Source organism: Pyrenophora tritici-repentis, chromosome 5 (genome assembly GCF_003171515.1).
Source record: "Pyrenophora tritici-repentis strain M4 chromosome 5, whole genome shotgun sequence".
NCBI lineage: Eukaryota > Fungi > Ascomycota > Dothideomycetes > Pleosporales > Pleosporaceae > Pyrenophora > Pyrenophora tritici-repentis.
This window is the reverse complement of record NC_089394.1, coordinates 3,048,980-3,064,926: the sequence shown is the minus strand read 5'-3', so window position 1 is coordinate 3,064,926 and position 15,947 is coordinate 3,048,980. Positions and strand designations below refer to the sequence as shown.

The window sequence follows — 15,947 nt, the reverse complement described above, 5'->3', positions numbered from 1 at the left end:
AATCTGAGAGTGGCTCGTGCGTACTTGCCTTAGCGTCATAGGCGGAGATCCATGGCACTGGCACAGCGATTTTTCGCTTTCGCAGGGGGGCGAAACTTTCACGTTTCAAACGGCAAAGTAACGATTATTGGTATGGCTGCCTAATAATGGAGCATATAAAAAGGGGGGAGAAAATCCCCCAAGAAATCTCTAGCATCCGAGCGCTCTCCTACCATCGACCGTGAAGGTACGAGAGAAGCTTCGTGAAAGACGACTGTTTACCTCTAACGGGCTAGTAGCGAATCCGTTTAGTTGTTGCAGAATTAAGTGGGGTAGGCTTGTGACCTCGAGGTTAGTCAAAAGCAGTGGCTCCGTTGTAGGATCGCCAACACGAGGATCCTCCGCGACCTTCAACACCGGGCACCATGTCAGATCTCAGCATGCAAGTCAGCACTAGCCATGCGCAGCCCGGTCCGTATGCATCAGCGCACGACAACGACAACGCTGCCCAATCATACATCAAGAACGAAATCGATGGCGACGACGACGACGACGACGACGACGGCATGTTCGCGGATGTGGAAAGCGAGGACTATGACCCGAATGTTTACAAGCCCCGGCCGGAACTGCCGTCGTCAATTGTCCATTTGCAGAGTTTGAGGAAACTTATTGGTAAGAGTCATTACGGCAACTCGCACAGACTCTGCTGACTATTCATAGTGGAATTAGATAACGGTAGGATTAATGTCGACCCGGAGTATCAACGTGAGGTTGTCTGGACAGGTAAGTCAACAACGCTATATTTTGTAATCCACGTACTGACAGTGAACAGCCGAGCGTATGACTGGATTAATAGATTCTTTAATGGGTAGGTATTGCCGTTGATATTGACTACCGTGAAACCGCTGACGTCAGTACAGAAAATTACTACATTCCCCCAATTATCCTGAACAGCCAGTCAAATACTGCGAGTGGCAATGGAAAGGATACTCTTGTTTGTGTCGATGGAAAGCAGCGATTGTCCTCCGTACGGGCATTCGTCAAAGGAATGATTCCCTGCCATGACTGCAGAGGAGAAAAATGGTAAGTCTAACAGATTCCATTCTGGAATCCACTCACTGACAGTTGTAGGTGGTTTTGCGACTCACCGGGCGCCAGGCGCAAAAAAGTGCTTGACGAAAAGGCCAAGCGAATCTTTCTAGAAAAAGAATTCATCATCTTCCAATTCAAAGACCTTTCCTTGGAGCAAGAGGAGGATCTGTTTGCTCGCGTTCAGATGGGCTTGCAGCTAAGTGCGGCAGAGAAGATGCGAGCGAAGAGCGGTCCCTGGCAAGAACTCACAAAGCTATTTGTGCAAGACTTCGATCTCGTTTACTCTTTACTGAAGGATCGTCAACGAGCGAAAGATTTTCAGTTGACTCTGGCTTGCTTCAGCCAGATTTTGGAAGTCCAGCACCCAAGTACTGCAAACGGGATACCCGCCTTTAGGGCAAACCACAGTCTTATCACTAAACTACTGAACGACTCGCATGCGATTGACGACGCGACTAAATCCCACCTTGCGGACGTTTGGAAAATCCTCCAAGATCTTATACAACTAGACCCCAACACTTTTACAAACGCCGACAGATACCTCAGTGGCGTGCAAACGTTTGCACCCATGGAAATGGTAGCCGTCACCACTCTTATTTCTGAATACTCCAAAACAAGAAATAACGAGTTGTTGCTGGGGGACATCAGAGCTATGCGAGTAGCGTTGCGAGAACACTTCAAAGAGATGCGCATCAATGCAACGATGTGGAAGTTCATTTGGGATTTCATAGCCGACCTCGAGGCAATCCGCGGGGCTGTGGATGGCTCTACAGTGAACCGGAATACGCAACAGTCAGTGAAACCTACGGCAACAGCAATGCTACCACGTCAACCAGTGGTAACGCAGCAGACTGTCCAAAGAAAACGACCACTGCCGAAGAGCAAACAGATACCCGTATTACCACCAGTCATAAAGACGGATTGCGAGCCTCAACTACCGACACCACCTCTACCATCACGGAAACGACAACGGACTGACCATGTGCAAGCGGATGATTTGCCAGTCTCCGATGCCCAAAGGACAGACAGTGCTACCAGTCCATACTCTTCGAACCTTTCGAACGAGTTTCAGGGATCTGTTTATAGCGCTGCGGCTTCATCGTCGCCTCGTGCGTTTACTCATACATTCCCACAGTGTGCAGTTCAGCAGCAGTCACCCGTCAATTTTAACCCGGCCTCGCCTTTGATACCGAACCCAGCCACATTACCACAGAGTGCAGGGGTATCAGGGCAAGGTCAATCAAGAGGTTCTACATACACAACATCGATAATGTCGACAAGTGTACACGTTCCTGCAGGTACGGCAAGACGGCGAAGCCCTTATCAAAGCCCTTATGCTCCTTATACACCTGAGACTACACCTCGCTTGACACCTCCGTGCGTTCAGCCGGCCCAGGCTCCCGAGCCCAACACTTACCGAGCCCCGACGGCGCCAATGCAAACCTCAACACGAGTTGTATCCGCGCCTGGATGCATTTCGTCAGCGAATGGCGAAGCAACGACGGCGAATGAACCACCACGTGCAAATACATCTCGCCCACAATCTCGCCCGAGTAGCAAGGTTCCAGTAAAGTTACAAGGATTTGGCGCATTTGCACCACAACATACAGAGGAGTGGAACGGCGTCATCGCATCCGTGTCTCCAAAGATAGCATCGCGAGTGCTTCCTCCAAAGCCAGCAGTGGCTCCATCGATGGCATCGCACTCGCTCTCGCTTCCTCAGAAGCCACCGGTCGCGTCATCGGGGGCGTCACCAACAGCTGCGCGGAAACTTCCTCAGAGACCATCGGCGGCTCCATCTGTGACTTCTGTGGCATCACCAGTAGCTCCGTCAGCAGTAACAGATCCGGCAACCACATCTCCAACACCAATACGATCCAAGCCCAGGAAGCGGAAGAGCAATACGCTTCCAGTCACCAAATCACCTGCACAGTTAAACGGCATTATTGATCTCACTAGTGACGGCGAGCAGCAAGAAGAGCAACGACAAATTCTCCTTCAAGCTTTCAAGAACAAACCCGCAGCGGTCAAACAGCCCGCTGCTCCGCGGATAAAACCTAACCCTAATATCGTAGGCTATCCTGACTCGGATGAGGAGTCTGAACCTACAAACAACCCATATGCTAGGTTTAAACAGAATCCGAGAGCTGGTGTTGGGGGTAGGGGTGCTAGATGATGAGTTTTTGAAGTGTTGTTTGTGGATATTGTTTTGGTGAAGGCGTGTCTGTTTTTTTTATCATGTGTTTTTTTAGCGGTAGTAGTGGTTTAATGTAGTGTAGATAACGACACCCTGGTTATATTCTTGCGATAGTGTTGTTGATGCGGATTTCTGGGTTTGGGTGTGCTGGTTACTCCTTGTTTGAGGGAAATCTTTGATTTGTGTATTCTCTTGTTATCCTGCTTATACTACTACCGGTATCTTAGTTAGCTGATGTATTGGATATTTTATCTCGAGGCTTGTACTACGACGCACTTGTGGTGTAAAGTTCATAATGTAACTGCTCTCCCAAGGTCTGTCCTACTACCCTCTACAAAATGCTCGTTTGTCGCACATTCGATGCAACTGCCGTGAACCGTTGGCCAGTAATGTTCACCAACACGCACATGGTATCATGGCCGCAATGACTGGTTGCTTCTTCGAGATAGGCCCCTATTCGTCGTTTGATGACGTACTTACATGCTGTGATGCATGTTCTGTCCGTGCGCGCCGGAGATAGCGGCACAACGAGCATACATACCGAGGCATTCCGCTTTCACGATGGCGCTCGAAACACTTTCGTGACAGCAATCCTATTTTGCAATTTGTACCAATTCACCCACGGTCTCACTACCGTCTAAACTTGCAGAGCAGGCTCAATCGCACCACATACAAGAAAGCAGACAAAAACATCCATCATGAGAAAGTCATTCAACCCAGCACAAGACATTGGAAGCCTCGAAGGCAAAGTCATCCTCGTCACAGGCGGTACGCATCCTCACCTTCACCCCCCAATGCACCTCTAACCCACAAATCCCCAGGCAACGCCGGCCTAGGCAAACAAACAATCGCCTACCTCTCCGCCCACAACCCGGCCCGCATCTACCTCGCCGCGCGCTCCGAATCCAAAGCCCGCGAAGCCGTAACCTCGATCAAATCCTCCGTCCCCAATGCCTGCGAAATCGTCCACCTGCCCCTTGATCTAACCTCCTTCACCTCCATCGCCGAAGCCGCGTCAACCTTCAAAGCGCGCGAATCCCGTCTCGATATCCTCGTCAACAACGCAGGTATCATGGCGACGCCGTATAGTACCACGAAAGAAGGGTACGAGATACAATTCGGCACGAACCACATGGGCCACGCGCTGCTTACCAAACTGCTGCTACCAACGCTGTTGGACACGGCGAAACTACCCGGCGCAGACGTTCGGGTAGTGAATCTGAGTAGTCGGGGGCATCTTCTCGCCGTGTCCAAGGGCATAGAATTTAACCAAGCGGCGCTTGAACAGGAGAGTTCGTGGCGCCGCTACGGGTCGTCGAAACTGGCTAATGTGCTTTTCGCCCGCGAGCTGGCCGAGCAGTACCCGCAGATTACGAGTGTCTCGTTGCATCCGGGTGTTATTCTCACGGATCTGTTCAACGCCGTACGCGCGAATGTGTTTTTGAAGGTCGGATTGTGGGTGTATGGCTTTTTGGGCTTGTTTTTACCCGGCCATTATAGGAGTCCAGAGGGGGGCGCGTTGAATACTACGTGGTGTGCGACGGTGAGCAGGGAGGAGTTGGAGAATGGCGCGTATTATATGCCGGTGGGGGTCAAGGATGCGGGGAGTAAGTGGGTGAGGGATGAGGGGTTGAGGAAGAAGTTGTGGGAGTGGACGGAGGGGGAGTTTGTGAAGCATGGGTATTAGATGGACGTGGGGCTTTGAGAGATTGTGTGGGGGGATAATGTGTTTGATTTGCTTCACTTCCTTCTTCGATGAGGTAGTATGCAAGATCTTAATCTCTCGGTGAACAGCTAACCACCTGTGTGGCATGAAATACTTGATGTAATAGTGTACTGTAATCACCAAACATGCCTCTAGGTGCTTATTCACAATGCTGATAGGTGTGTTTGGTGACTACAGTGACCTTTTTGTATTAGTATATTAAGTATTTTATGATACCTAGGTGTTGTTCTATGTCAGCATCACCACGCAACTCCAACCATACAAAAATAACCTTGTAACCCACTCACAAGCATACCTATCTGTCACAACAAAGCTCTCCTACCATTCTGTCTCTGGTACAGAATCTCCGCGTCCGAGCTCATACCTTCCTTCCTTTCATAACCCAGTCTCTCTGCGAGCTCACATATACCAAGCTCTCATCTTATCTCATAGATAATTAATTTAATAATCTACCTATCTCCCAATTCTTCCTAATCTAACCTCATCCTTCCAACACACCGCCAACTTAATCCTCCCCACCCACCATCGAGCCCCCCTGTCTCAAAAACGTAATCTTCTCCGCACTCCCCTCATGTAACCCACACAAGCTTCTAAAATCCACACCTTGCTCCTCTCCTTTCCTCTTTGTTCTTTCTGCAAACTGCGCTAAGGGGCAGCTTTGACCAGGGCCGGAGTTGCAGTCTGGGATTGCTGTTATGCCGTCGTTGATGTTTAGTCTGATGAATTTTTCTTTTGGGGTGGAGGGGGAAGTGGAAGTGGGGTTTGTGGTGGTGGAACAAGACAAGAGCTCAAAAATGATACGACCGCCCATGGGGGAAACTTGCGATTTACGCCATTTGCGGTCGTGAGGGATGTGTGTTAGAGGGAGAGGTGAGGGCTCGTTTATGATGTCGAGGGCTGCGAGCATGGGTGCTATGTCGCCGTCGTGTACACTGTAATCATCGTGTCAGTTCCAATCCTTCCATACCCACCCCAATACAAGAAAAGGAAAAAACTAAACTCACAAACTAAAATAAAGCCCCCCAACCCTCTCCGGCCCCTCGACCAACAAATTCGTCGTAGCATTAACCCACAACCACCCCATGCCCACCCCATACTTCAACCCGGGCCCTGCGCGATAATAATGCAACACATCCCGCGCATACTCAAAGTTTAGAAACTCTTCTTTGGTGAAAACATTACACCAATCGCTGCGGCCGCGCACCGTCGTTTCAAACCCGCACATCTCCTGCATGGCGTAGATTTCTGGGTCGGAGAAAGACATGTCTGTTTGGGTGAGGAGGCGCTCGCGGATCGGCGGCATGTAGGTGGCGCGGTATTGGGCGGCGAGACGGTAGCCGTTGCGTTGGCCGTGCTGCTTGTCTTTTTTATTGAGCAGGCAGGTGCGGCCGGGGGTTAGGGTGTTGGCGCCGAGGGAGGAGTGCTCGGATATTACGGTGAGGTTTGCGGTGTGGGTGGTGGTGTAGTCGAGGCCGAAGAAGCCGGAGGCGAAGTGTTTGGCTGTTTGGATGACGCGGGTGGAGTTGCTGGCCCAGAAGGTTGTGGGTGTCGTGGCGTGGGTGAGGAGGTGCTGGTAGCGGGTGCGTAGGCGGACGCCCGTGGTGAAGGCACTCAGTGTGCCAGCGAAGGGGCCGGTGGTTGTTAGTTGTTCCACTTCGGTTTTGTCGGACGTCCAGTAGAGGGTCCAGTTGTTGAAGAAGGCGAGGTTGCCGGTGAAGGTTTTGTTGCTGGCTTTCATGCGTTGGTAGACAGCTTTTTGGGCTTTTGCGGCTCTCCTGGTTGGATATCGCTCAGCGTGTCTTGCCATCTTTGGGGGTATGTTAGTGATTAGATGTTGAGACACTGGCTACTCCTTGATACTAGACAGGGTGGGAAGAACGAAATGACAATGACATACCATGTGGACCTGAATAACTTCGCATCCATCAGGCGGTGCGATCCCTCCCTCAACAACATCAATGACTTTCTCAACCCATGGTCCATTGCCACCAAGGTGGTATAAAATATTCCAATCTTCCGTTGTGGTTCCTGCTCCCTGTTCAATCTCAGTCCGACTCCGCTGCGGATGCCACCACGAATTCCAGCTCGAATGATAAGGTCTTCCGAGGCGTTCAGAGCTACTGTTCCGGACAGAATTCGGACACAGCGTGGAGCAAAACGGATAGGACAATGAAAGGTTTATCAGGACGTGGCTGAAATAAAACGATGATACTGCTACGATGACTGCCGTTATGGAGCCCCAAGTAGGACGAGGCATGATGTCTTGACGATATAAAAATGAAGCGTTGACTGCGTTGAATGTTCAAGTGACGGGGTGATTACTGTAAGAACTGATGTTTTTCTTCGTTAGTTGGCGACGCCCACGGCAGGCGGTGAGGACTTCAAACCCTCGTTCCTGCCCAAAGGTGGGTCGGAATTCGTGTTTGAAGCCAGCAGGTCTTCCGAGTATACACATTTGAGCAAGAAGAGATGGCATTGTTGAAAATTCTGGTGGTCTGTGGTGCTTGTTTTAGCTCCGCGGATTACCCACAGGTCAGTATTGTGCTGTAAGGCGTGGACTGGAGGCTACACGATATCGCAGGAGACAATAGAATCAATCCTAATCTCCGCTAGGAGTATACATGAAACTGTCACTGACAGATCATCGAGAAAATACCATCATGTATACACCAGGCTCGTCTTTCCCTATCAAGTACGTGGCTGGACGTGCTGCCGCTTTTAGCGCAATGGGGACCTCGGCATCGTCGATCATTCTCCACCTCCACGTCCGTCGGATCTACGCGTCACTCCTCCAACAACCAAATAACCGGCATTCGGAAAACTTGCAAAACCGAGAGCTTCATCATAAGAAGCAGCATTGAAAACGATCAATTGAGCCAGCGTAAAACCTCAACAAAACACACACCATCCAACATGGCAGACACCAAACCACTACCCACAAAAACCGACTCTGGCACAACATACCAAGAGCCCAATCCAGAATCCCACGTAGCCTACCAACGAGAAATCTACGGCGCCCTCCACCCCCCCAAATACTCGACCAAACCTGCACAATGGGAAGCAGCTGCACGCGCCGCAGTCCCCTTACCAAACTTCCTCTATGTCTCCGGCTCCGCCAGCAGCGAATCAACCTACACAGCCAACCTCTCCGCCTTCTCGCGGTACCGGCTGCGACCCTGGATGCTCGTGCAAGCCACCCGCCGCGACATGTCAGTCACGCTCTTCGGGCAAAAATACCCCAGCCCCTTGCTCGTCGCCCCCATCGGCGTGCAAGAGATCCTGCACCCGGACGCGGAAGAAGCCACAGCGCGTGCCTGCGCCGCTGTAAAAGTCCCCATGATACTCTCCACCGCCGCAACGCGCAGCATCGAGCAAGTCGCTGCGGCGAACGGACCGGAGGGAGATCGCTGGTACCAGCTCTACTGGCCGAAACCCCAGGCCGAGGAACTAACCGCTAGTCTACTCTCCCGTGCAAAGACATCAGGCTACAAAGTGCTGGTTGTCACACTCGACACGTTTATGATAGGGTGGCGGCCTAGCGATCTAGACGAAGCGTACATCCCGTTTCTCTGGGGCCAGGGCTGCCAAGTCGCCTTCTCAGACCCCGTGTTCAACCGCATGTTTGCGGAGCAGGAGGCGCGCGACGCGGAGCGCCCTGCGGCGGAGAAGGTGGCGGAGATATGGCAGATTCTCAAGAGGCCCGGTAGTCTGGCTGGTGCGGCCAAAGTGCTGACGCACGCAAAGGTTATGAAGAAGGCCATGTTTTTTACCAGTGTGTTGGCGAGTGGGAGTTATCGCGATTGGGGCGATTTACAAGTGCTGAGGAAGTACTGGGATGGTCCGATTGTGCTAAAGGGTATTCAGACGCTCGAGGATGCGCAGAGAGCGGTCGAGTGCGGTATGGATGGTATTGTTGTTTCCAACCACGGTGGCAGACAACTCGACGGCGCTATTGCATCGTTGGACGCACTTGCCGAAATCGGTGCTGACGACTGCATCAAGAGTTCTGGACTTAGCATCTTGTTCGACTCGGGCATTAGGACGGGGTCGGATGTGCTCAAGGCGCTGGCCCTGGGCGCCAAGGCAGTGTTGGTCGGACGGCCGTATGCCTATGGTCTTGCCATGGGTGGCGAGGAGGGTGTCAAACACGTACTCAATTGTATGCTTGCTGATACTGATAATTCGCTGGCAAATCTGGGTAAAAGGAATCTGGGCGAGATTACTAGGGAGGATTTGAGGGTTATGCAGCAGCCTGCTAAGCTGTAGAGATAGTCTCTGATGGCGGTGGGTGGGTTTTTTTATACTCGCAGGCTTTGAAAAAGCCATGATATTTCCATTTCATCATCTTTTCTTTCTACAAATACATGTTGTATGAAAAACTACAGATGGAACCTACTATACACATATGAAAACAATGAGGAAATGAGAAATGAAAGAAAAAATCTGTTGTCTTCTTTACTTAAGACCAACATCCGCAAAATCGATACTAAAAACTACAATTACGTTTGTTTGTAGGTGATTAGTACTGAGAAAAGGAGAGCGGTCGACACCCCCTTTTTAAGAAAAGAAGAAAACGCCGTTGTTTGTTAGATTCACTCAGTGATGAGCCTTGCTCCGGTATCGTCAAACGCCACAAAAGAAAAAAAATCCCCTTCACCCCTCAAACGCCGATGGTTCGTTGTCGGCTTTGGTTGCCCCAGATCCCTTTACCCCGTTTACGCCCGCTCCCAACCGCACTTGCTATCTATCGTAATTATTCGATCGTCAGGTTTTCCGTCGACTCGACAAAGGCGTCAGTGCCAGACTCGGAGTCATCTGCACGAGTGTCTCTCAAGCTACCGCTACCTCTTCTGCTGCGAGAGGAGCCTTGTGTGACGGCGGGTGATTCAGCGTCTGAGAAGTTGCCTACGCTGCTCTCGCGGACCCGTTGCGCGACGCTAGCTGCAATCTTCTCGTCTAGCATGTTGACTAGCCGCTCCGAGTACTGATCTAGTAGCTTAATCATGATGGTCTCTTCGAATGCTTTGGTCTTCACCCGGTCGCCAATTGCTCTTGCTGTGGCGGCAAGTTCTCTCTCCACCTCTTTTGCAAGCTCCGAACTCAAGTCTTCTGTTGTGTTCGCCAGACGTTTTCTGTATGACCGGAGAGTTCTGCACAGGCTCTCTGTCGATTGTCCGATGCTACCAAACTCACGGACAGGAGCCTTTGTGCGCGCCCTAGCATCCACTGATGCGCGACGCTTGCCCTGTTGCGAACTCCGGGGGCTGGGCGGTGAGGGAGAACGGTTCGGGTTCTTGTTTTTACGGGAACTGCCTTGACCTGCGCTTCGGCTTTCCCGTTGAGTCCCAGGTAACGGAGAAGGATCCAGCTTGGGGGTTGAGGCGAGTGAAAATTTTGATACCTTCTTTCGTAATTTTGGCGATTTGTTGCCAGTTGGTGTGCCAGCCTCTGTTTCTTGTGGTGAACGTTGGAAACGTGCCATTTCTGATTGTGACAATACGCGCCGCAGAGGCGGCTTGTTGGAAAGCAGTTCCTGATTTGAAGGTGTGTTTGGGGCTAGTAGATCCATAGACTTTGACAGCTCCTGGCGATTAGGTGCGGTCAAGCCCAGCGTCCATACAAATATGGTGCCATCGACTGCAACCGTGACGAGTGACTTTTCACTGCCATCATCTCCCACTGCCCCAGGTGATTGCACGAGGGCAATGTCAGAAACACCCTCTGTATGGCCCCAATCCCGAGCAACCAGCGAACCAGCTTCGTCGTACACCCGTATTGACTTGTCGGTGCTTGATACGCCAGCTATCAGTGGAGTGCCCCAGCCACGGGAGACGTGAACCAGAGAGGATATCACAACGGCATCCCCTCCATCAGTATCACACGCGCGGAGGTTGCTAAGACATTGGCCTGTCCGAACATCAAATTTATGAACTTGTCGATCGATGGTTGAGACAAATATCGCATCGTCTTGGTCGACGTCCCAGGCAGATGATACGGGAGTTGCCTTTAGCATGATGGCTCGTGACATTGCAAAGGCGCGGGCCATTCCCTTGCTGTCGCTGAGGGATAACAACTCGCGAACGACAAGACTTCGGTCGCTTGACGTTGACACTAGCCGCGTGCCGTCCCGTGAGAACGAGACACCGTTCACCGCGCCCACATGCTCGTCCAGTGTCTGCAGCAGATCCCACTTCCCTTTCATCCGCGTGAATACCTGTACGGTGCGATCTCGACTAGCGCAAGCGACAGAAGTAACTAGCTTTTCTTCGTGTATGGCAATGCTAGTGATCTCGCTTGCATGTGCCTTGAACTGAAACAGGCAGGCCTTTGTAGTGCAGTCGATGAATCTTAATACACCGAACTTGTCACCTGCCACCAGAAAACTCGCGTCGGTTGAGGTACGCACTGTCCTCAACTCGTTGGGAACCGCATCAGGGTCATCGAGCTGCTCAAGAGGCACTTCAACAGAGCCTCTGAACGAGCCTTGATGCCAGAAGATGACGGTTCCATCAGCCGCCCATGTGTAATAGGAAGCGTCAAACACATTCGGTCGTACAAGACCAGCGTGAACTCCCAAAACAGCGTTTCCGTGGGCAGGTAGGGTATGTACAACGTTGCCGACGACGGATTCATCGTCATCAGAGCACAGTTGTGATAGGCGGATAGCTCGTTGTGAGTCGACTGTGACGACATAGTCCTTCAAACAGGCTATTACGCCAATCTGATTGCAGTCCGTTACCGACACAGTGGGCGACTCGACGCGCGGTGGAGGTGATGGTGGGGGAGTCAGTCTCCCTATAATATCTTTGATGATGAGTGTCTTGAGTGCGCCTTGGCTTCCTGCGATGTGGAGTCGTCCTTTGACATCGACAGCGAGCGAGCTTACGGAGAAGCCGGCGTCGACCAATTTGAAGAATCGATGATCTGAATCCGAGTTATCGATGAGACAAATGTCGCCCTTGTCCGAGGCCACAATGGCCTTGTCCCGGGCTATAGCAACTACACTCGTAAAAGTAGACTCTTTCAGACCTTCCAGGATGCAATTTCTCCCTGGCAGTGTCTTGTGCGTGGAGCCCGAAATAAAGGACGTGTCGCTCTGGCGGGCTTTTGCGAATCGCATAGCAGCATTGAGATCATCAACCTTCCAGACTTTGACATGTCGGACACCAACAGTTACTAATTTGTTGCCCATCCAGGCTATTCGGTGTATGTGACTGACACATTTGTTGCTGGCGTGTAGCGTGGCAGCGCCGGTGCGGGGGTTGATGTGCCATATGTATAAGAAGCCATCGTTGGATGAGCCCAAGCTTGCGAGGAATCGAGAGTCGGGACTGAATGCTACGCAATTAACACCAAAGGTGTGATCTGAGAGTGACGTAAGAGGGGTGTCGGAAGGCGCATCTGGCGCGGCTGAGAAGATGAGTACTCGAGGTTTATATCCAGTCTAAAATGGGTTAGAATGGGAGCGCATTTGGCAGCACTCGTGACTTACCTCTCCCACAGCAAAGTACTTTGCATCTGGACTGAAGCTAACACAGGTGGCGGCCTTTATTTTGTCCTTCATTGTCCATGCTCTGTTGCTCGGTGAATCGGCCCAGTCCTGGCCGCCGGGAGACGGCAGTGGGGAGGCTCCCAGGCCAGGGTCGCGCAGTGAGAGAGTGGTCCGGTTGCGGCTCTCATTTTGGGTTGGGGTCGAGGGACCGCCGTATATGGATGCCGATGGATTGATGGGGTTGGTGGTAGGTCGTGCACGGTAAAAGCGCTGGGTAACATGGCCTTGGTCGTCTATCGAGGCTATAACGGCGGCCGCTCCGGCAGTGTAGCCAAAAGTACTGCCGGATGGCAGACTGTCAAAGGCATTGGGCGAATTGGTCGTGGTGCCGATGACCTGACGCAGGGCCAAATTGGCTTCGGCGCGTCCAGCCTTGACGGGCGAGCGCAGGGCCGTCTTGAAGAATGGTGATGGGGAGGGATTAAGCTTGATGCCGGCCCCAATGGCTGGGCTCACCCGGGAACTGGAGGGCGTAAGCGACATCGCGGCCTCCAGGTCAATGGTGGAGGAGGTTTGCGATGGCTAGCAGACATGTCAAAAAGACGTCATGGCACTAGGCGCGCCTGCTTGTGGTGAGTGAATGGAATGTCGCGTTGGTGAGGGAACTTCTGGCACGCGCCTACTGCAGCTAAGGGAGTGTGGTCCGGCAGCTGTCAATGCGCGTGTAAGGCCTTGGTTAGTGCAGGTGCGGGACGGCTTTAGTCAAACCCAAGCCGCGTGGAGAGGTGAGGGTGAAGGTACAGAGAGCCCTGCAGGACCAGCGCTCGTGCAGTGAGCGGCAACGCGCATCTGAGGGTGTATTGGCCTAACCAAGCCAACTGCTTTCGGCGGTCAGCACCATTTGGGAACCGACGATCGACGTCGCCAAGAATTCAGGAACAGGCGGAGAAGGTCTCGCTAAACCTTGGTGAAATTCCGATCTCCTCTAGATACTCCCTTATCATCGCACAATTTGTTTCAGCTCCGTTCAGTTTCCCCAAGCTTGACAAACGTGTTTTTCAACCGTCTCGCTATCGACCTAACGTCGTGACTACAACTAACGTCTGTCTATATGTACCATGCACCAACACAGCATCTTACGCAGCCAAGACGCACGTGTCCGCCTGTCGTGCTACACGTGTATACGTATCCACGGGACTCGGCGCCTAGACCCTCTTATCAAAACCAAATCAAAAACCAAATTCAAATTCACAAACATAGGGGAGGGAGAGAACAACAGACTAAAAAAACGCCGACATCGCAATTAACATGCCTATCCTAGTGCCCCGCTCCCGGCCTAGCGCGCCAACTTCCATCCGTTCCTTTTCGCATCTAGCCATCGAACATGCCCCAAAGCCAGCAGCGAGACTATTAGCATTAATCCCGTGTAGAGTATCAGCCCCGTAAAGTCGCGTCCCTGTAGGTCCGAGGCGGATTTTCTCGGCAACAGCGCGCCGGCTATAGGTGCGCTGATGACCAGACCAACGCCACGTATACTAGTCATCGCGCCAGACTTGGGATAATACATCTCCGCACCGAACAGCGTCTTCTGCGCCGTGTTGATGAGAATGAGGAAAACGCCATTGACCAACCCGTGGAAGACACACATGCCAATGTAGAGTCCCACGTTGCTCACCGTGGCTGCCGGGAGCCAAAGTGTGAAAGTCGCCAGACAGTACACGGCAGTAGCAATCATAAGCATGTTCAAATACCCGAACCTGTCTGCCAGCCAGCCGGTACCTGGTCTTACTAGGACTCCGACTCCCGAGTTGATAGCCACCAGATATGACGCCTTGCTGATGCTGACTCCAAGGGACTCTGCAAAAATAGGGCCATATCCCATGGGAAGTGTCAAGACCAATGGTTGTGTGAGGTTCACAATCGCGAGAGAGAGGAAAAGTGGATCGCGAATCGTCTTCCAACCAATAATGTGCGTGCTGCGCTTTTTGAAGCGTCGGGGTGGGAGAGCGAGCACACTTGCAATACCCAAGATGACCATGTTCACCAAGGCGACGCTTCCTAGTGTCCAGCGGATACCGACCGTTTCGAGTAGCCCTGTCAACGCGAAGGACCATATCATGCCCCCCAGAGCGGCAGCTATGTATGTTAGCAGGACTTTGATAGAGTATGTGCGAGGCTCTTACATGCATACATGACACCCTGAGCTAGGCCGCCTCGTTGCGGAAAGTACTCTGGCAGAATGGGCCCGAGGACGTAAATAAGGATGCCAGACCCAATACCGACCAACGTTCCCTGGCACCCGATGATTGAGGCCAACTACGGACGAGTCAGTATAATGTATCATCATAGACACACGACTGTCCTTACATTGTGGCTCATTGATGCTCCGAAAAAGCCCAGCGTGACAAAGGCGGTAGCGGCCGCACATAGGGACCTGACATGACATCCCAATACAGGCAAATAGGGGTAGTAGAATATTCCAAAAGCGGCAACGAGTCCTCCACTGCTCATGGACCCGACGGTGGAGATCAAAGGGCGGTTTAGGAAGTCGTCTCCGGCAAGTACGCCCTCCTGGACAGACTTTTGACGCCCATAATATGCTTGGAAGACGCCGAATGTTTGGTTGAGACCTGTACTTGTCAGTCACGAGATTGAATTGCGCAAGGAAAGAACAAAGTACGAACCTATTACCGTGATCGCCACCAGGCACGTCGAAGACAAGATTCTCCACTGCTGAGTTCGTGTCACGACCTCTCCAGCATTCTCGACTTTTGCGTGGGTAGATGGGTCCTTCTCGTCGTCTACTGAGGACTGGGGAGGTGTGGTTCCTAGCACGATCCGTCAGCTCTGCATTTGTTGGACTGTCGCCGAATGTCGAGAGTAGTCGTGTCGGAATAGAAGACTGATAATACTTACTTGCTGATTCGACACAGTAGGAAGACATTTTGTACACGCGATAAATCACAGTTCCGATAGAGAGGTGACGGCTATGAGGCAGTTCTTTCGTGGTGTTCAGTACTTTTGTCTCAAATTAAATATGCTGGTACTCTGAAAAAATTAGGTCTACCAGGCAGCCTTGACTGTGGAACTTGGTTCGACCAGGCGCTAGTTCTCTTTGTTGATTTCGATTTATGGTACGGTTGAACATGGCTTCTTTCATCATGTATGTATACAGTAGGGTGACTCTCAGAGTGCCCTAACACCAAGACTACGCTATGATCATCGGACTTGGGTGGTGTTCTTTGAGATCAGAGATGTCAACAAGCAAGTCAAGCTGGCTTGATTCTTATCGATTGCAGATCACAGACCATTCTCTGGGACGTGCCACTGTGCACGAGCCTCTATATTGTCTGTGATCTGCAATCGATAAGAATCAAGCCAGCTTGACTTGCTTGTTGACATCTCTGTTTGAGATTGTCTGGCCGAGTGGATACCTATGGGGCACTGCACACGCGCACGAC

General features: G+C 51.8%; 6 protein-coding genes across 6 annotated transcripts; 3 read left to right on the top strand and 3 right to left on the bottom strand.

Moving 5' to 3' along the window:
* Positions 1–545: 545 nt before the first annotated feature.
* On the top strand, positions 546–3,247 carry PtrM4_111550 (DUF262 multi-domain protein; the record flags this gene model as incomplete). The annotated part of the gene is made up of 5 exons (XM_001935623.2): positions 546–651; positions 700–762; positions 812–847; positions 900–1,062; positions 1,111–3,247. 5 exons carry the CDS (start codon positions 546–548, stop codon positions 3,245–3,247), a joined length of 2,505 nt encoding a protein of 834 aa, XP_001935658.2.
* A 719-nt stretch (positions 3,248–3,966) lies between these two features.
* Positions 3,967–4,955, top strand: PtrM4_111540 (FabG, Dehydrogenase with different specificities (related to short-chain alcohol dehydrogenase); the record flags this gene model as incomplete). The annotated part of the gene is made up of 2 exons (XM_001935624.1): positions 3,967–4,036; positions 4,090–4,955. 2 exons carry the CDS (start codon positions 3,967–3,969, stop codon positions 4,953–4,955), a joined length of 936 nt encoding a protein of 311 aa, XP_001935659.1.
* Positions 4,956–5,499: 544 nt separating this feature from the next.
* Positions 5,500–7,251, bottom strand: PtrM4_111530 (His-Phos-2 multi-domain protein; the record flags this gene model as incomplete). Its single annotated transcript, XM_001935625.1, has 3 exons — positions 5,500–5,926; positions 5,999–6,801; positions 6,892–7,251. The coding sequence occupies 3 exons, from the start codon at positions 7,249–7,251 to the stop codon at positions 5,500–5,502; spliced, it is 1,590 nt and encodes a 529-aa protein (XP_001935660.1).
* A 656-nt stretch (positions 7,252–7,907) lies between these two features.
* Positions 7,908–9,260, top strand: PtrM4_111520 (LldD, L-lactate dehydrogenase (FMN-dependent) and related alpha-hydroxy acid dehydrogenase; the record flags this gene model as incomplete). Its single annotated transcript, XM_001935626.2, has 1 exon — positions 7,908–9,260. The coding sequence occupies one exon, from the start codon at positions 7,908–7,910 to the stop codon at positions 9,258–9,260; it is 1,353 nt and encodes a 450-aa protein (XP_001935661.1).
* Positions 9,261–9,747: 487 nt separating this feature from the next.
* On the bottom strand, positions 9,748–13,029 carry PtrM4_111510 (WD40 repeat protein; the record flags this gene model as incomplete). The annotated part of the gene is made up of 2 exons (XM_001935627.2): positions 9,748–12,438; positions 12,487–13,029. The coding sequence occupies 2 exons, from the start codon at positions 13,027–13,029 to the stop codon at positions 9,748–9,750; spliced, it is 3,234 nt and encodes a 1,077-aa protein (XP_001935662.2).
* Positions 13,030–13,822: 793 nt separating this feature from the next.
* PtrM4_111500 (Major Facilitator Superfamily protein) lies at positions 13,823–15,430 on the bottom strand (the record flags this gene model as incomplete). The annotated part of the gene is made up of 5 exons (XM_001935628.1): positions 13,823–14,622; positions 14,670–14,802; positions 14,854–15,116; positions 15,171–15,314; positions 15,403–15,430. 5 exons carry the CDS (start codon positions 15,428–15,430, stop codon positions 13,823–13,825), a joined length of 1,368 nt encoding a protein of 455 aa, XP_001935663.1.
* Positions 15,431–15,947: the final 517 nt, after the last annotated feature.